Source organism: Callorhinchus milii, unplaced genomic scaffold (assembly GCF_018977255.1).
Source record: "Callorhinchus milii isolate IMCB2004 unplaced genomic scaffold, IMCB_Cmil_1.0 Scaffold2, whole genome shotgun sequence".
Lineage (NCBI taxonomy): Eukaryota > Metazoa > Chordata > Chondrichthyes > Chimaeriformes > Callorhinchidae > Callorhinchus > Callorhinchus milii.
This window is the reverse complement of record NW_024704743.1, coordinates 81,140,610-81,160,477: the sequence shown is the minus strand read 5'-3', so window position 1 is coordinate 81,160,477 and position 19,868 is coordinate 81,140,610. Positions and strand designations below refer to the sequence as shown.

The 19,868-nt window shown below is 43.0% G+C and overlaps 1 protein-coding gene across 2 annotated transcripts; it reads left to right on the top strand.

The window, feature by feature from the left end:
• The first annotated feature begins 610 nt into the window (after positions 1–610).
• dscc1 (DNA replication and sister chromatid cohesion 1) lies at positions 611–19,652 on the top strand. 2 transcript variants are annotated; one of them, XM_042332472.1, is made up of 9 exons: positions 611–817; positions 3,887–4,055; positions 5,564–5,698; positions 6,884–6,974; positions 8,238–8,376; positions 13,449–13,501; positions 14,758–14,912; positions 15,550–15,698; positions 19,303–19,652. In XM_042332472.1, the coding sequence occupies exons 1-9, from the start codon at positions 648–650 to the stop codon at positions 19,406–19,408; spliced, it is 1,167 nt and encodes a 388-aa protein (XP_042188406.1). In that variant the 5' UTR covers positions 611–647; the 3' UTR covers positions 19,409–19,652. The 2 variants fall into 2 exon arrangements, with proteins under 2 accessions (XP_042188406.1, XP_042188405.1); XM_042332471.1 differs by having other exon boundaries at positions 14,755–14,912.
• Positions 19,653–19,868: the final 216 nt, after the last annotated feature.

Here is a 19,868-nt window from a genome sequence, read left to right as displayed (position 1 = left end):
AAAGTGTAGTGACTGTATATTTTGTGGGCGAAATGCAGCAACAACAACAAAATTACATTTATAGAGCCCCTTTCTCATCGGGAGGACGTCCCAAGCGCCGGCCCAAAGCGCGTCCGAGCAGTCAATTGCGCACAGCACCAAATCAATATTGTTTTTTTTCTCTTGAGGGATTATTATCAGCCGTATGGAGTAAGGAAACTTGTCCAAAGTTTCGCCCTGCCGGGGATCGAACCCAAGTCTCTCGCTAGTGTAGTGACTGTGTACTTTGCAGGCGAACACAACAGCCGGTTTATGCACAGCAGCGTCCCACAAGAGCCACGAGGTGAAGGGGATTAGTTTAACTGCCCACACAGCCCCTCCAGCTGCCTGTCCTGGGGGGGGGGGGGGGGGGGCACTGCACACACCAGGTGGGAGGGGGGGGGGAGAGGGGGGGACTGCCTCGCGCGGCCGCGCTCCCGGGCCGCGTTCTGATTGGCAGCAGCGTTCCATTCCGGGCCCCCCGGTTGCTCCGCATCATTGGTCGGGGCCCCGCGTCAATCAGAGGCGAAGGCCCCGCCCCCCCGGGTGCTGACCCGGAGCGGCGGCGCGCGCGCGCTCAGTGAGGGAGGGAGTGAGGGAGGGAGTGAGGGCTCGAGGCGGCGCCGAGGATGAGGACTGTGGAGGAGGTGAAGGCCACTTTGCAGGTGGCGAAGCTGGACGCTGCTGAGCTGCAGCCGGCGGTCCACTGCCTGTCTTTCCGAGACGGTGTCAGCTCCGGGGATTACTGTCTCATGGAACTGGACGAGACTCTCTGCAAATGCATCGAATCGGGCCAGAGGTGGGCGTCAGGGCCGTGCAGTCAGCCTCATGTCACTACAGCAACACACTGAGCCGTTGTCTCTAACATTCCCCCCCCCACCCCACACCCCCCAGCACAGAGCTCTATAAAGAGTAGTTTCAGGAGGATTTTATGACGAGCTTTCGCTGAGTTATCAACCATTATTATCAGCCACAATGCAATTGCGAGAATGTCTTCAGATCGATGAGCTCCAGCGTCTTAAGTTGACCATGTCAGTTATTTTATGGGATTCGAACAAGGAGGGTTTAGGATGAAGGAGGATTCTTAGGCCCATTTGAGGAGGTTGGTTTTGTTTCGCTATAGAGAGATATCACACCTTGTTTGTTTCACAAGGTAAGAGTAGATAATAATAATAATAATCCTCGCATTTGATATAGCGCTTTTCACGTCGGGAGGACGTCCCAAAGCGCTTCACAGAACACACTGTAAAGTGAATTGACTGTATATTTGTGGGCGAACGCAGCAGCCAATTGCGCACAGCAATGTCCCACAAACAGTCGTAGATTGAAAATGACCAATTTATTATTGTTTTTTATAAGAGGTACTATAAGACTGCTATTTCTTGTACCTGACCCCACTGTTATCTAACTGTTTGAAATAAAAACAATGCCAAAAACTACCAAAAGCGTAGTTGACATATGTGGAGACAATAGCAGTGATGCCTGATTTCTTAGCTGGAGGCATAAAATGTAACAGCAGATCAATATTTTGGCAGAAGGCGTTGGGAACACTCAGCAGGTCAGGCAGCATCTACAGAGAAGGGAAAGTGAGTCAACGTTTCGGGTCCAAGAATGGAGTTCAGATGAAGGGTTGTGGACCCAAAACGTTGACTCAATTTCCATTCTCCATAATAATCCTTGCATTTGATATAGCGCTTTTCACGTCTTCTAGACGTCTCAAAGCGCTTCACAGAATAGACTAAATTGAATTGACTGTATATTTGTGGACAAAATGTGGCAGCCAATTGTGCACAGCAGTGTCCCACAAACAGTCGTGGATTGAAATGACCAATTTATTATTTTTTTCTTGACGGATTATTATTAGGCGTGTGAAGTAAGGAAACTTGCCCAAGGTTTCGTCCTGATGGAAATTGAACACAGGTCTCTCGCTTGAGAGGCGAGTGCTCTAATCGCTGAGCTACAGGAATCCATAGATGCTGCCTGACCTGTTGAACGTTCCCATCGACTTCCGTTTTGTTCTCAGATTTCCAGCATCTCCAGTATTTTGCACTTTGTCTTTATTTTGGCAACTGTGCCAAAACAGTACCCGTTGCCTCCATTCCTCCGGGTCTGGCCTCCTCCGAGTCCTCCGCTCCACCCTCGGCGGCCGTGCCTTCAGCTACTATGCCCCGAGGCTCTGGAACTGCCTTCCTCACTCCCTTCTCCTCACTCCCTCCCTTCCCATTTTCAGGTCTCTGCTGAAGACCTTTCTTTTCAACCGTGCCTTTGGTCACCTTCCTCCCCCTTCCCCTGACTCGGTCCCGGGATCCGTTACTGTGAAGCGCTCTGAGTCGCCGTCCGGAGTGGTGGGCGCTATATAAATCCAAGTTGTTGTGGTGGTTGTTGTGCAACTCATTGCTTTTGAGGTACTGCATTCAGTTTCTGGCACCTCATCATACTAAAGAGATACAGTCTGAACCTGTCTTAATTGGAAGTCTGTTTATAGCATTGTGGGCCCACACGAACACAAGTGTGGTACAATTCTGGATTCCTGTACTTGTTCACAGGAATCTGCCCGGTCAGCCGCAATCACACTTGTAAGTATTCCTAGTACTAAAATATGCAAGAGTGGTTGGGGCTGGCCAGCTAGCTTCCTGCTCACTGCACGAATGTGCAGAAGCATTTTTTAGGCTATCCAAAACAGATTGACGTCCACATATGGATACCACCTCCATATGGAAATTTCACTGTATGAAAATGAGCACTCTTTCCTTGGAGGGATGCATCCTAAATTTTAGGGAGTTTTAATGAATCCAGGAGTGTGAATTTGGATTCTGCTGGGGCTTAACCAGCTAAAACCACATAGCTTCCTCCTGAGAGTACTGTCTGACTCGCTGCTTCCTAAGGTTTCTTACCTGTTAATGCTTTTGTTTTCAGAGTTTAAATTGAGCTAAGTGGAAAGAATTGCTACTCCCAGTTAGAGCTTGAAACTGGAAGTTATGTCAATGGCAACTTGATGATCTGGAAGCGTTGGTCATTCTTATTTTGTGAATCTGTTATAATTGTATCAGTTTACTTTCCAGGACTCAAAACACTGCATTATAATGAGGTTGTTTTGGAGAAACTCCGGTATAGTTTCAACAACAGCAATTTGCATTTATACAGCACCCTTTAGGCAGGGTTGCATCTCTGAGCGCTTAACAGTGGCGAAGCTTGATACCAAGTCAGGGAGAGGGAGGAGGTGACTGTTGTCATGGTCAAAGAGGGAGGTTTTCAGATGCGATCTGAAGACGGGCAAGGTGTAGAGGTTGAGGCAGAGAGTTCCATAGTTTTGGGGTGTGGTGGTTGAAAGCATGGCAGGAGTTTTAAGAAATGGATACTTAAGGGAGAATACTCTGGTGGGGTGCAAAAACATTTACATTTAAACTTGCATTTAAATCTTCCAAGTGAAGTAGCATCTCAATGGAGATCTTCCATGATGGGTCAACCAACTCCGGAATATCTCGTGACATATTCACCAAACATGGAAGAGGCTTGGAGTGAAGGAGGTTCCTTTGCATTGCAACCATTCAGTACTATTGGTATGTGTATGATGGGATTCCAGCTTTTATAGGACAGGAAATGTAAAAAGAGAAAAATGGAGGACAAATTTGAAAAAAAATTAAAAATGGAGGGAATCCATTTCTGTATTTGATGAAGTACAGTCTTGCTTCCGAGAGTGAAATATGGTGTTTCTCAGTAATACAATTAGAAAAGGATGTAGCACATCCCTTTTGTCTATCAGAGCTGGCTCCAGGCTGCGTGTAGTTTGATGTTTTCTAAATGAAATTGGGAATTGCTCGATTTAATTCTTAAAACATGCTTGAACATTCTGTTTGATTTTCTTTAGGTTGATAATCAGAGGTGATAAAGAGGAACATGCTGTTCTATGCAATAATGATAAAACTTATGATCTGAAGATAGCTGATACATCGAACATGCTGCTTTTCCTTCCTGACTGTAGCACACCCGATCAGCTGCCATCCAACCCAAGCACAGGATGTCTGATACACTCTGAGGTGAAACTTTTATATATGAAATACTGTAGGAGGGTGTGTGTGTAAAAGAGTAAATTTGTGCTCTTCCCTTGTTTTACTGCCATTATTAGAAAGATTGGTAGCACTCTCGCCTCTGGGTCAGAAGGTTGAGGGTCCAAGTCTGGCATTGGGATGCAGAACCCATATATTCCATGCTGACACTCCAGTGCAGTGCTGGGGGTCCACTGCTAGTCAGAGGTGCTGTCTTTTGGATGAGATGTTAAAACCAGGTCCCATCTTCCTGTCCAGATGGATGTAAAAGATTCCATGGTACTATTCAAAAAGATTGATAATAGCATCTCATTTCAGTGTCTGCTGCAGTATGTAAAAGCAGCAGCCAAAACTAGGATTATATCAACTGATTCAGTGGCTCCCCTTGAATTGGGAATGGACACAATTCTTGACTTTTTTTGTTGTGATAATTATTTTTATTCCAGGAATTTAGCTGTCTGGAGGAAGCATGGTTTACATTTTTTCTGCTTGTGTGTTTGGGACTATTACTGACTTTGATTTTGCTGATAGTGGTTGGAAAAGAAAATATAAAACTACCTCTGAAGTATTTGATCTTTTTGCCAAACGATAGTATATAAAAGAGAGGGAAACCTCGTACGTCTGTTCTCCCCCCCCCACCCCCAATCACCTTAATAGATGATTCAATTGATGATTCAATTTCTGTTTCCTGTTCTGCATGAAAGTGTTTCCAAGAAGCTGCAAGGTGAAGATCAGAGGCTTAAAAACAATTTTAAACAATTCTGACTGCATCTATTAATGGCTCAATTAGCAAAGTTACTGCTCAGTGTAAAACAGCCATACCAACTCGGAAGGTTCCAGCTATAACTTGCCTAATATCTCTGGATTAGTGAGGTTCCCATTCTTGATTGCTCTCCTGTGGAAGATATGCATGTGTGAACTTTGTCTGAGAAATGGATCAGGTGGCTGTGATTGAACCATGGTTGAAGAGCCTACCAGCACCCACTGACTTGGCTGACCCATGAGAATTCAATTTTAGATTGTTTTATAAATTGTGATTTAATTAAAGGAGCAACATCGGTGCAACCCCTTTTAATAGCAGAAATTCTTATCCTTAGCATTCCTCTACAGGATTTATGTCTGTTGACACTTCTCTAATTTTCCTTCAGATTTTTGCCCCTTTCAATACTTGATAGTAAGAATCAACTCTGTGGTATAGTACCACAGGTTTTGGCTTTCTGTTAAAGGACTTAATGACAATTTGCATATGAACTTGGCAGACCACTTGACCATGGGAGTTGGGGGAAAGGAAATTGAGTAAATACTCAGGTTTTTAAAAATAATGTGCATACAGTTTTGAGTAGCTCTTCCAAAGAGCCGGAACAGGCACGATGGGCCGATTGGCCTCCTATGCTGTAATATTCTATGATTCTATGATGATACATGCGTACTTCAGCCCAACTAGCCATTATTTTCAAACCTCTCACAGAAAGAAAATTAAAATGTTACATTTGATGCAGATTTACGGTTTTGCTAATAGCTACTGGGAGTTGAGAAGAACACGGCCAAAGTTGAAGAAACTGAAGAAGCTGCTGATGGAGAACCAATATGAGGGACCATCCGAAGAAAAGCAGAAAGGTTCAGATAATCCAAAGGTAGCGTCCGTTTACAGAGAGCACTTCTTACACTGCTAAATATAACTTCATAATGCATCTTTTTCTTTACGTGACTGACTCGATGCAGGTTATAATGTAGATATTTGGACCATGTGTACAAAAGGACCATCACTGGAAGGCATAGAGGAACTTTGGAAACAAATCCGCGGGTACAGTGATTCTTTGTTGTAAGAGGATTAATGCTGCATTGCAAAGAAAATTTGCTTTACATACTTTTTCTTCTTTAAGCAAGAATAACATTTCTCTTCCACTCTTCGTGCCACCTTTATTCAGTAGTGACCTAGTCCTGGGTTCCAACTGCTAGGAGATGGTCCTTTCATTGGATTTTTGGCTTCCACTCAGCATCTTCCATTCCAACATTGGAAGATACAAGGGCATTATCCCATTTTTTGACTTGTATCAATATCTAGGTGTTATGGTGGACATTAATTTTTCCTTGGACACTGTCAGTGTTCAGAACAATGAAGGGCATTCTGGCCATTCTCATCTTTAATGACAGCAAGGTCTCAATACAAGTTAAGCTTGTGACGTACAAGACATGCCTCCAAATAGTTCTCCAACATGATTTGGGGCATTTTAGAGAAGAGTTTCTTTTGACCCATTTGAGAAGTCCAGTGAGGGAGGGCTCTGGCCTACATTGATCTATAAGCCTGGAGGTGGAGTCATGGCAGGTACATCTCTTTGCCAAGCAGGACTGCAGTACTCCAGACCTGGCTTGTCAGCAGGACTTGGAAGAGCAGACCAGTTATTGGGGGCATAATTTCTTTCCATTTGCCTCCTGTTAACATTGCAAGTCAAAACCCTAATGAGTAGGGTGATCCTATCTGGACAGGCAGCTGGAAGCTTGCCACAATGCATCTTGTACAGCTTTAGCTGCTTAATCTCTAGCAGGAGCCCGACACACACTCTGGGATCCCCAAGTCTTGGCACTTGCCAACCTGCTCTAGAATTAGCTAAGCAGCAAGCATCCCTTCAGGGAAAGGGTGCACATTCCATTCCAGTCACAAGGAAATTTTCCTGCATAGTTGTCATAAGTGTGGAAATCTTTGTCTGGGTTTATGTATTGTCCAGGCACCAGACTCACCAGAAAGAGAATCATTGAGTGCTTATAATATCTGATGTAATTACTTTTTAATTGGTAGTTTATTGCTCTGGGTTTTGCAGTACACAATGGAAGATTTAATGGACAGTGTTCAAGCCAGTGAACAAGAAATACTACAGCAGCTGCAGGCGATGCATGCATACAAGATTGAAGGTAAATCGGTAAAATGAAGGGTCATCTACGAAATGCAAAGAGATCCAGAGACCCCAAATTTTTCATTGACAGTGTTAAGAACGTGGCCTTAAAAATGTACGATTATGCAGAATTGACAAAAAACAAATTCACTCTTATTTGGAAGGCTTTTCCACATTAAGAATTTGTGCATGATGTTTAATTTTAAGATAATGACATGAAGTGTTAAAACCTCTATGGAGTGGGAATTGTGTTGAAACCCCTGATTCTCCTGCAAGGAAACACTTGAGCCCAATTGTAGTATTCTGACTATTACCTTGGATCAGATCCTCTAACTCAGCCATGCAATTGCAGTTTGTTACAAGAGCGAGTAACAAAGTACGCTTAAAGGAGCAGGTGACTGTCCTATTTCAGATAAAACTTTTTATTCCAATGAAAGATACCAACATATATAGTTAATAATTAGTAATGCATGATTCTATGTTTACTGTTCAACAGATGATGATCCTTTAGAAGATGGGAGATTTCCCCATGACACCTTTAGAATTGCATTACTATTAGAAGCCTTGTAACAGATCACCGTTTATTCCTGTTAGAATAGTGGTGCATATTTAGTGGGAGTGGGGGGAAGAACAAGGTGGCATTGCAGGTGGCATCCAAAATAATTATGATAAATTGATCTGAAAATTAAATGCTAAATCTTGCTGGCATCATATTATTGCCCTTTTGCTGCTGAGTGGATTACAGTGCTACATGAGGACAAATGTGAAATCGCATTGTGGGATAAGTGTCTCAGCAAGTTGTTTGAGTTATAGTACACCAAGTGCTATTAGGAACAAAGGCTTGTTGTGTGTACAGTTTAAAAGCAATTTTTGGGGGTTAGCCTAGTGTCACCATGCTTAAGAGTATCCAACCAAACTGAGAATTCCATGCATCCCACCTACACATGGAAATTGTAGAGATATTTATTGGAATGGAATGCGAACTCTCTTCCTGGAGGAACGCATCCTGCTTAACAAATTCCAGAAAGTATTAGACACAGGTTGGCAAGAACCAAGGCTTGGGGACCCCAGAATGTGCATTGGGTTACTGCTGGAGTCTAACTAGCCAACCTCAGTTTGTCATTGAGTGCACTGCTTGGCAAGCTTTCCTGCTGCTTTTCCAGCTAGGACCACCCTACCCATTAGGTCTTTGGCTCGATTCTGACATTCTGTTGCCAAACAAAAAATTTCACCTAAGAAATCCCCTAAATTTACTATTTTTGCCTTTTCCCTACCCCCATAGGATGTTGGAGAATTCTGGAGTTTGATTATGAAATGAAACTCTTGAATCACGTGACCCAGCTGGTAGATTCAGAATCGTGGTCATTCAGTAAAGTTCCTCTAAAGGATTGCCTACAAGAACTGGAGGCTTTGGAACCACGGTGAGTGATTCAGACTGAGTGAAAGACTATGCATAACAAACCAGCTCCATTTCCTATTCTAGAGCATCCGTTAAAGATTCCGCAAAATGCTCTGAGTGCGTTTTGTAAATGATTGACTTTCCATTGTAATTTGCTGGATATTTTCTAGTTAACTGGAAGTGAAGTCCTGTGGGGTCAGTGTGGTGGTACATGATGCACAATGGAGCGGCCAGACTTGGATCTGTGCCCATGCTGAATTCTTGCTCTCGGTGCTGTCTCTGGAGAAATGAGAAATGAATGGCAGGTGTTTCCCCATAGGAAACTTGTGTCAGCTGAGTCATCTTCTCCCATCAGCTAATTTCACACCAACCCTGATGGAAGCCTGGAAGCAGGTCATCCATCGAGTTCCTGTCAGTAGATTTAAATAACTGAAGATTAAGCAGTGTTCTTCCTACTTGATAGCTGAACCTCCTATATGTGTGTCAGCCTGGCACGACCTAGACACGACTCTTGTTTCTGAGTCAGGATGTGGGTTAAAGTTCCATATCAACTTTGAACACGTATATTCTAGGCTGATCCTCCATTGCAGTGCTGGGGTACGGGGGAGAGTTGCATCATCGGAGGTGCCTTCCTTGGGATGAGATGTTATACCATGGTCCGATCTGCCTTTTCAGGTGGACATTAAAAGTGCCTATGGCACTATTCGAAAAGAGAAAGGAGTTTCTCCTAGTATCCTGGCCAACAATCCTCCAAATAAAATTGGTCATTGACTGTTTGTGTGACATTGTTGTGCAAAAATGAACTGATGTTCCGGGACCACATCACTCCCACCCTCGCTCTCCTCCACTGGCTCCCCATCCCCCAGAGGATCGATTTCAAGATCATCATCCTCACCTACAAGGCCATTCACGGCCTTGCTCCCTCCTACCTCTCTGACCTTCTCTCCCCCTACCTACCTGCCCGTACCCTCCGTTCCTCTGGCTCCGGTCTGCTCCACATCCCCCGCCCCAACCGCCCTACCATCGGTGGCCGGGCCTTCAGCCTCTCAGCCCCTAAGCTCTCGAACTCTATCCCCCAGTGCCTTTGCCTTGCCTCCTCCCTTTCCTCCTTCAAGGCCGGTCTCAAGACCTTTCTCTTTGACCGTGCCTTCAGCTCCCCTCTCGAATCTCTACCCCCTCCTCACTCCCTCCCTTCCCTCCCCTCACCCTGACCATTTCCCCCCTGCTCGGGTCCTGACCCAACTGTACAGCGCCTTGGGATGTCCTCCCGACGTGAAAGGCGCTCTATAAATGGAATCTTGTTGTTGTTGTTGATGTGTTCACCTATACATACACAGTCACTACACTTCACAGTGTATCCTATGAAGTACTTTGAGACTTCTTCCTGACATGAAAGGTGTTATACCAAATGAAAGTATTATTATGTGGCATAGAGACTAAAAAGCAATTAGAGGTAGTGAAAACGCCTTAAAACGAAGGCCCTTGCTTGAAGTGAGAAACTATTAGTCCTGTAGCTCAGTAGTTAGAGCACTCGCTTTGCAAGTGAGTTCAATTCCAGACAGGGCGAAACCTTGGGCAAGTTTCCTTACTCCACACGCCTAATAATAATCCCTCCAAAAACCAAAAACAATAATAAATTGGTCATTTTCAATCTACGACTGTTCGTGGGACATTGCTGTGCGCAATTGGCTGCCGTGTTCGCCCACAAATATACAGTCAATTCACTTTACAGTGTGTTCTGTGAAGCGCTTTGGGATGTCCTCCCGACGTGAAAAGCGCTATATCAAATGCAAGGATTATTATTATTAAGAACGTATGTTCTTTGGTTGCATATGTTGGGAGATACTACATTTGAACCAGCTGTACCAGAAATCTTACTTCACTTCAAAACTGCTTCAGTTTTAGCTCAATGGCTTCGTTGAGCAGAATTAATGAAACCATGGATTAATATTTATTTGATTCCCACAATGTCATTTGTTCTAAATTTCTATCTACATACAATACCTTCCTGTAAGCTAAAGATTCATTTCCATCTATTCCGTGCCTATTTGGCTATTGAGATCTTGTGCTCTCCACGTGTGGCATGACAGACTCAAAGCTGTTTCCTACCAATCTGAAACAATCTGTTTCATCGTCAGTGAGGCACAGAAGATTTGAGGCGTATGCATATCAAAACAAGGGAGTTACAAACTGTGCTAAATGGATTTGTTTGAATCATACAAATTATGAACAATTAAATTACTGCATCTAAACTGAGTTTGGAGTGGGAGTTTAAAGATTTGTGATTGTAATGGTATGCATCTATCTAAAATCTTATGATTTCTCACATAAATTCTTAAGGACTCAAGTCTCGAATGGGGACTCCTTCTGGTTGCCAGAAGTGATACCTACCCACAAGATTTCTGCTTCTGGAGCAGAATCGGCTATACTTACTTCTGGTTACTGGAAGCCGTCCCTATTTATGAATTGGAATCTTTATTGAGAAATATTCCATTAGAATTCACCTCGGTTTTAGCCCCTTTTGTAAGCAAGAGTGAGTCCATAATTCAGCACGTTACATATTAAGTTTTAGAAGGCTCTATTTTTCGTTATTCACTTTTGCAAATTGAAAGATATTGAAGGACTGATAAGTCTAATCATCAAAGCTCCTGTGGTGGTTAGATTTTGTCAACCAATGTGAAGGTAAATAATCTATGACTTTCTAAAAAAATATTTTTGAACAATAGGAGAGATAAATTTGATGCAATGTAATTGAGTGCTCCAAGCATCAAAGAGTGGAGCTTTGTGAGAATCTTCCAGTGTTGGATAATCTGAAACCGAAGATGGGAAAGAAATCCTGGTCTGTTTAAACCTGCTTGTGAATGACAGCTTTTCCTGAAATCATCTTTCCGTCTCTTGCACAACGATGTGTGGTTCTTGTGTAGAATGAGCCTTTTGTTACCCCCTCTGAGATTACATGTTTCGTGTCAGTTGCCGAGGTGATGGTAGTAAAGCCCAGAAATAAATGTCAGTGTTTAGCACAGTGCCAAATCTTCTCCACAAAGTAGGATTTGAATAATAGTGTGAAGTTCGATCATCTGTTAAAAGTGTGCCATTTTATTATATGTTTAATTGCTGCATGCTCAAATGTTTAAAGTGCTTTTTTTTAAAAAAAAGCTTTTATTTCAAATACTTGTTAATGGGAACTAGGAGAAAATTGAAGCAAACATCTTGATAATGCCATTATTATCACATTCATTATCACATTCATTCTAGTTGGATGTTGTGCAGCATGATCTGAGTCATTGAGTAAAAATAAAGTTTAAGCTTTGAGGTACACTTATTGCGTTAACCAGTTGTTCCTGCCAATTGTTCCTCTTTTCCTGGCCCCTCCATCATCTTCCACATAGCGGAATACTTTTGAGAGTTGAATAACCTGGGTCCAAATTGTATCAAAATGGTCAGGATTAGCTGTGATGCCCCACAGTTAAATTGTCTTCCAATTTCGCTATTAAGGCTCACACACATGAATAATAGCCACTCAGTCAAGGCTTTTACGAGGATGTCACCAGAGATAAGTGGATATTTGTATCAAAAAACAGTGGACAAGTTGGAGCTTTTAAATCTGGTGATGATTGAAAATGATCTGATGTATGTGTTTAAATGTATGAAACAATTAATAAGGTGGATGAATTCTAGTGGGAGAGCTGGGGGAAATGAGAAAGAAAAAAGCCACTGAGGGGAGGGGACAAAATTGTTAGAATCATAGACGTTTACCGCACAGAAGGAGGTCATTTGGACCATCAAATCTGCACTAGCTCTCAGAGCAAGGTGTTCATTCAATTGCCCTGCCCTATACCCATATCCCTTCAAGCCTCAAGCTTTCATAAACTGAGGGGAAAAAGCCTTTTGCACAAGGCAAACAATAATAATAATAATCCTTGCATTTGATATAGCGCTCTTCACGTTGGGAGGACGTCCCAAAGCGCTTCACAGAACACACTGTAAAGTGAATTGACTGTGTATTTGTGGGCGAACGCGGCAGCCAATTGCGCACAGCAATGTCCCACAAACAGTCGTAGATTGAAAATGACCAATTTTTATTATTGTTTTGGAGGGATTATTATTAGGCTCTGTGTGGAGTAAGGAAACTTGCCCAAGGTTTCGCCCTCTGCCTGGAATTGAACTCAGGTCTCTCACTTGCAAAGCGAGTGCTCTAACCACTGAGCTACAGGACTCCACAATACAAGGCAAGAACCTTGAGGAAGGAACTATGCTTCCAGTAAGACCATCCGGGTTTGAGTACTAATCTGACATTGTCCAACACTGTTTGTCCTCTGTGGATTCCTTCTCTGTAATCGGGAAGAGCTAACGTTTCTCCTAACAGCGAGCTATGGCATCAGGAGCTAAGCCAGGAACAGACTAGGGCATTAATGTGAGTTTCATTATAAGTATGTATGTAGTATGTATGCTTTTTTATTTAATATTGTTAAGTTTAAATAGCACGTTTATGTTAAAAGATCAGTATAGGGTTTCATAGGTTGCAGCAATTTTAAAGTGAAAGAATTTCCATTCTAGTCCTATTTTTATTATTATTATGACTGCATTTAAATAAGGGATCTATGAAAGAGGAAACTGCAGTGTAGTGTATTCTTATTTGAGGTTACTTGTGGCTTTTTGTTTGTGTGAGGCGCAATTTCCAAAAAAACTTCTGGAGAGTCAGAGCATTAGATGATTCACTAATTGAGCTCGTGTTACCCTGTGTGGGCCGCCCTATATCAGGCCACATGCTTCCACGCTGGAGAACAGCACCATGGGCTTCGTCCAGTTGCTTTGGCAGGGAGCCAGGGTGGCTGCATACGCTTAATCACAGTACATTATGGAGAAGTGAGAACCTGCAACTGAGGGGTAAGAGGAAGTAAGAGCAAGTGGGAGGAGTCGTATGTATGAAATGCTACAAAGTGGGACTGTCTACTTGAAGCTATAAACTTTGTTTTACTCTTGGTTGGCCAACAAAAGGTTAAACCAATGAAACATTTTTATGTAACTGATTCTCTGTCTCCAAAAGGGACGCGTTTTGTTAAACTTTGTGGCCCTCTTGTCTTTTTCCCACAGGGAGATGATAGAACATTGTCTCAATTGTTATGGCAAAAGATACACAGATGAAGGTATTTGCTTCATACTTCATACTTCAGTTACTAGAATTTTGAATTACAAGAATCATCCTTATATTTGATATTGTGCCTTTTACATCAGGAGAACTTTTCAAAGCGTTTCATAGGATTTACTATAAAATGTAGTGACTGTATTTTTTTAAGCAAACACAGTAACCGATTTGCAAACAGCAGCCAGCCCTGATATAAATTACAATTTTATCTGGGGAGATATTGGCCACTACATTAGGAGAATCTTTAAACTTTTTGAATAATGCCATGAGATCTTTAATGTCTGTCCAACTAAACAGGCAAACAGGATCTTGTTTAACATCTCATCTCCCAAAGGATGGATGACTGCAGACAACAGGGAGACAGAGTTTATTAAAGTGCAGAGTTTGATCAGAAAGACCTTGTCAAAAACAAAAAAAAATTGATTTTTCTCCCCAGGTGAAAAGGTGCAAATTTTAGACCAGCAAGAATTTATTTTACACAGAGCTCAATGAATATAGTGGTTCTCATTGTATGGTGGTATTTAGGATCCACATAATCCCAACCTGTGCTATAACAAGGCGTAATAGTGGATTTCACTGCATACGCTGACAACTGGTCGGCTCACTTGCTTCCTTCAAACCACTGTGCTGATTAAAATGATCAAGTTCCAGGTCATTGGGACACCACTCCTGTTTGCTGAGCGTGCGGCAGCAAACTAATGACCTGGAATCTGGAGATCAGCAGGCTGGCTACGTACATGCACAGTGAATGGGGTCCACAGTGCAAACACTGTAACCAAATTCGAACTATAAATAGATGTAACAGAGATACACTTTTAACTGGATTGGATTATCAGAAACGAAGTTAAGGCAATTTTTTGTTTTGATGTTCCACCCAGGTTCATCTTAGATGTTTCACTGTGATTTCATATAATTTGTAGTATCAATTTGCATAAATAAGAGTAAATAGGAAACTCTGGAAATCTTAATAGTAATAACCCTTGCATTTGATATAGCGCCTTACCATGTCTTCGAGACGTCTCAAAACACTTCACAGAATATAATGTAAAGAGAATTGACTATTTTGTGGGAAAAACGCAGCAGCCAATTGTGCACAGCTGTCGATAAAACTGGTCGATGAGTATCTCAAAGGGAATCAGATTTCTGCTTGTGTGCAAGCGTGTTTGTGTGTGTGTTTGGGGGGGGGGGGAGAGGGGGTTGTGCGTGTGTTGGAGCAGTTGTTCAAAATTTCCAGAATTTTACTTGTCTTTTCAGCAGAAGAGGTTTTTTATGATCTGAATGAGGATGAGGTCTGCAAGGCAACCGCACTGATGCTGTTACAGAATGCTGTTAAATTCAATCTGTCTGAGTTTCAGGAGCTCTGGCAGCAGAGCGTCCCTGAGGGCATGTCAACAAGACTAGATCAGCTCAAGGTACAAAATGTTACTTGCAGTTCTGTTTATTTTATTGTCGGTCTTTTATATTGGCACTGGATTCCTACTGTCTGACTTTTACCCCACCCTCCTACATATTCTATTTTGTTTTGTCTTAAAATCCTCTTGCTCTGATAGTTTGGTACTGAACCACACATACGAGAAAGAATCCTAGGTTCAATTTCTGGGCTGCACTGATTTAGTTCACTTCAGTCAGGACAGCCTCAGCACTCCCTGGGTTAGCAATCAGATGAAACCCTGGCTTTTTCTCCTCACTATCAGCAGTTTTCCCTCTTCCTCCTCCCTTGCTAGATAGGTGCAACTGCACCTGAACCTGTCTGAACACCAGGTGTACCTTGGTCAAAAATGCCTTTTTTTGCAGCCATTTTCTTTCTATGAGAGAGATTTGTTTCACCAAAGGAGAAACCAAGTGCAGTCACATTTGCAGAATGGACAACTGCACGAAGAACATTATTATTACTCCAACCAGAGCATGGAAGCTTCACAAATCCTCTGCTAAGGTGGACACATTTAGTATCCATTTAGCAATCTAACTGCTTGCTCAAGTTAGGAAATGGATTGCCATGTGCTGGTTTGGGATTTGTGTGCTTTTCTAATGAGTTACTCCATTGTGCAGGGCGCAGCTCTTGTGGATAGAAATTCAAGGCCACAAGTGATTTCTCCTCTTAAGGTGGAGGATCTGTCAGAGAACACCCAAGAGCGTTTCAACACCCTCTTTAACATCAGGACAAAGTGGACAGAGGAAGACATTTCTCCATACATTCAGTGAGTATTTTCTCAGATCATTCCCAGGGGCTCTAGTGTAAAGCTGGCATCTGTGTCTGGAGCTACCACATATTACGTGGCTTAACAAGTGGTGGACATTCAACCTTTTTGTTATCCACCCGCTTCTCTATACAGAGCAAGGGACTTGTGTCACTTGTTTTGGAAGCTTGGGCTTGTAGACTGAACCACCCGAGGGCACTTCCTGCGAAGTGGCAGAATGTCTTGGTTTCTGCACAAGTGGAATGATACAACAACAACATTACATTTGTATAGCGCCTTTCACGTCGGGAGGACGTCCCAAGGTGCTGGACAGTGTACAGCGTTTCAGACCCGAGCTGGGGTCATGGGGAGAGAGGGGAGGGGAAGGGGGGTGACCACTGGCATGGTCGAAGAGGAGGGTTTTGAGGCGGAACTTACAGACACATACACACACAGACACTGAGCTAGGCTAACACACAAACACACATACAATGAGCCGGGCTGACACACGCACAGACACTCTCTCTCAGTATTTCAGGGCAGGTCACTTTCTGTCTGTGTGTCAGCCCGGGTCAGAGCATGTGTGTGTGTATGCGTGTGTTTGTGTGTCAGCCTAGCTGAGTGTGTTTGTGTGTCTGCAGCAGCTCTGTCTGTGTGTTTGTTTGTGTGTGTGTGTGTGTGTGTGTGTTTGTCAGCCCAGCTGAGTGTGTCTGTATGTCTGAGACACAGGCACACACAACAACAACAAAATTACATTTATAGAGCGCCTTTCATTCCAGGAGGATGTCCCAAAGCGCTGAATAGTCAGGTGTCGGGGCCCGAGCATGGGGGAGGGGTGGTGTAGGGGTGAGGGAAGGTGGAGAGGTGGGAGGGATGCCAAAGGCACAGTCGAAGAGAAGGGTCTTGAGACCGGCCTTGAAGGAGGCAAGGGAGGAAGAGAGGTGAAGGGAGGTAGTGGCGGAATCTGGCAATGTTGCAGAGGTGGTGGTAGGCAGTGCCGGTCATGGCACGGATGTGGGGGAGAAAGGACAGTTCAGGGTCAAACAAGATACCCAGGTTCCTGACTGGCTTAGTGAGGTTGAGTGTACAGGCATGGAGGCTGATGCTGCCAGTGCCCGAGGTGCCCGAGGGACGTCCTCCTGACGTGAAAGGCGCTTTATAAATGGAATCTTGTTGTTGTTGTTGTTGTGCAGAGGCGCTGGCGTGAGCCAATCAGGAGGGCCTCAGTCTTGCTGACATTGAGTTGGAGAAAGTTGGCCCTCGTCCAGGACTTGATGTCAGACAGGCAGTCGGTCAGGACGCCAGTAGTCCTGGAGTTCAGGGTGGAGGCAGAGAGATAGAGTTGGGTGTCATCCACTTACATGTGGAAATTTACCCCATGTCTGCGGATGATGTCACCAAGGGGGAGCATGTAGAGGGTGAAGAGGAGGGGACCGAGGTCAGAGCCCTGAGGAACAATACACGAGACAGTGCGGCGGCTGGAGGAAAGGCCGTTTGCCGCGACGAAGTGGAGGCAGTGTGAAAGGTAGGACCTGAACCAGTCCAGGACAGAACCTTAAAGGTTGAGGTGGGAGGACAAGCGGTGGAGGAGGATTAAGTGGTCCACGGTATCAAAGACGGTGGCGAGGACGGGAAAGCAGAGGGAGCCCTGGTCACACATGGTCAGGATGTCGTTTGTGACCTTGACCAGAGCAGTTTCCTTGCTGCGGGCAGCACGGAAACCCGATTATACAATATACAAAAGTTATAAGTGCTTAAAATGCAATGGTAAGTTTCAGTTGTCATTTTAAGAGGAATGCATTTACCAGTTCACAAATTATTGATAAATATATTAAATGAGGAGAAACCTCAAAGCAAAGACTTCAGTGAGTCTTGAAAAATCCAGCTTGATGTTGCATATTGCTTTAAGGCTAAATTGTCAATTAGACATTGACAATGAGAAGCAAGAAGGAAGCATAAAAGAATTTGGGGAAAGTTACTGGGCAGAGTGGTAAAGAGAGTGGAAGTATAAGGTTGAAATAAGGGGGCTATTGAATCTAAACTGTTGTAGATTGACAAATATTGCACTTGCTTTCTGACTCCTCAAAATCCAATCTAGAAATAATCCACAACACAACAGAGGAATTGCTTGTTGTTTATGGGTCGGTCTGAAAGTAGAACCACCAGGAAGTATAACTAGGAAGGGGATGAGCTCAAACAGAAACATGTCTGTGTCACCATTCCCCTTGGTAACTTCATACCCTGAGGGTACCACACAGAGTTCCTTTCCAAACATAGGATTTTTTTTGTGCAAGGAATTCTGTTTATAATAATAATAATAATACTTGCATTTGATATAGCGCTTTTCACGTCGGGAGGATGTCCCAAAGCGCTTCACAGTACACACTGTAAAGTGAATTGACTGTATATTTGTGGGCGAACGCGGCAGCCAATTGCGCACAGCAATGTCCCACAAACAGTCGTAGATTGAAAATGACCAATTTTATTATTGTTTTTGGTTTTGGAGGGATTATTATTAGGCTCTGTGTGGAGTAAGGAAACTTGCCCAAGGTTTCCCCTGCCTGGAATTGAACTCAGGTCTCTCACTTGCAAAGCGAGTGCTCTAACCACTGAGCTACAGGACTCCACTGTTTGGTTTGGACACTCTTAAGTATGCTGATGGGTATGTGACAGACACCAAGGTGACCTCCCCCCACCCCTCAAGAAAACTGCAGGGACTCTTAAATTTATTATTTCTTGTTTGCTGATTTTCTCCATAGTATGAAAAGGTATGAGAAGTGCCCTCTTCAGGTTAATAGTGGCTGTTGCAAGAGGCAGAAATAACCTGTATTTTTATAGAGCATTAACAAGTTGAAATGTCTCAAAACTCTTCATGGTGCATAGTGTTAAGTGTAATGAATGTTTTTTGTAGACAAATGTGGCAGCAATTTTGCATGGAACAATTTTGCAAGTGCCACAAACAGCCTTCCTTGTTTAATGTTCAAATTTATCTGGAGGATTGTTCTCCAGGATACAGGGGGAAAACTCCTTTCTCCTTACGAATAGCTTCATGGGATCATTCACGTCTACTTAAACAAGCGAACAGGATGTTTGTTTAACGTCTTGTCTGAAGGATGGCATTTAATAATAATCCTTGCATTTGATATAGCACCTTATCACGTCTTCGAGGACTCTCAAAGTGCTTCATCGAATATACGATAAAGTGAATTGACTGCACTGTTCAACTCAGCAGGAACTGGTTTCTCAAAAAGATCACTTGCAGTATTTCTGTCATGTGAGAGATACTTCTGATGGAGTAATACTAATTATCGCGCATCTCTCTGCCCCTCTTCTCTCCCTTCCCGCCTGGCCCTTTCCCCACTTTCCTGTAGAGAATCTGGGGGTCCACTTACATTGGAAGCTACTTTGCTGGCGTCAGTTACAGCAGTATTTCCAAATGGAACTCTGTATTGACATCAAGGATCCGACATTTCTCTTGTTCAACTGTTTGTGTTGAATCTCCTCCGGTGCTTAACTATATGAATTTTAAAAAAAAGCTTTATATAAAAATTGGAGTGTGAAGATTGCTGAATTGCAACCATTTAAGTAATTTTTTTATGGTTAAATTTCTTGTGTGTTTTAACAGGGATTTATGTGGAGAGAAACAGACCATTGGAGCTCTACTGACAAAATATGCCCGTTCTTCCATGCAGAATGGAGTGAAAGTCTTTAATTCCAGAAGGCCATTCTGATGGTGTAATCCCAAGTTATTTGAAACCTAACAGAAAAATGGAAATCAAAAAAGTTCAATGAGCTTCTGTTCTTACCACCTACTTTTTGAGTCCCCGGAAAACCAGCATTGTATGTGTGTGTATATATATGATATATATATGTGTGTGTGTATTTGTGTTTAATATTCCAAGTGATAAACAGGCTAAATAAATGTTGAAAATTCATAGCTCTTTAAAAGTATTAAAAAGAAAAGCGATTTTTTGACAACTGGAATGTAAAACTATGCTAAGTTATTGTCTTGGGTAGCCTGAATGATGGTGTACTTCTTGAGAGTCGCAAACTTTCCCCGATACTTCAGAGGACTGATATTCCTGTGGGTGTTTTTAATGTTAGTGCTGTTGATGATGTTCTGACAGGATTTCCCCATTATAATTGCACATCGTCAGTGTCATATATAACATTGTAGAATTTCAGCCTTTG

Bases quoted from the DNA above. Each gene is read 5' to 3' on its own strand.
- dscc1 (XM_042332471.1), top strand. From the start codon at position 648: ATGAGGACTGTGGAGGAGGTGAAGGCCACTTTGCAGGTGGCGAAGCTG. The intron at 13,502-14,754 runs GTATTTGCTTCA...TTGTCTTTTCAG, and splicing joins CAAAAGATACACAGATGAAG to CAGAAGAGGTTTTTTATGAT. The intron at 14,913-15,549 runs GTACAAAATGTT...TCCATTGTGCAG, and splicing joins CAAGACTAGATCAGCTCAAG to GGCGCAGCTCTTGTGGATAG.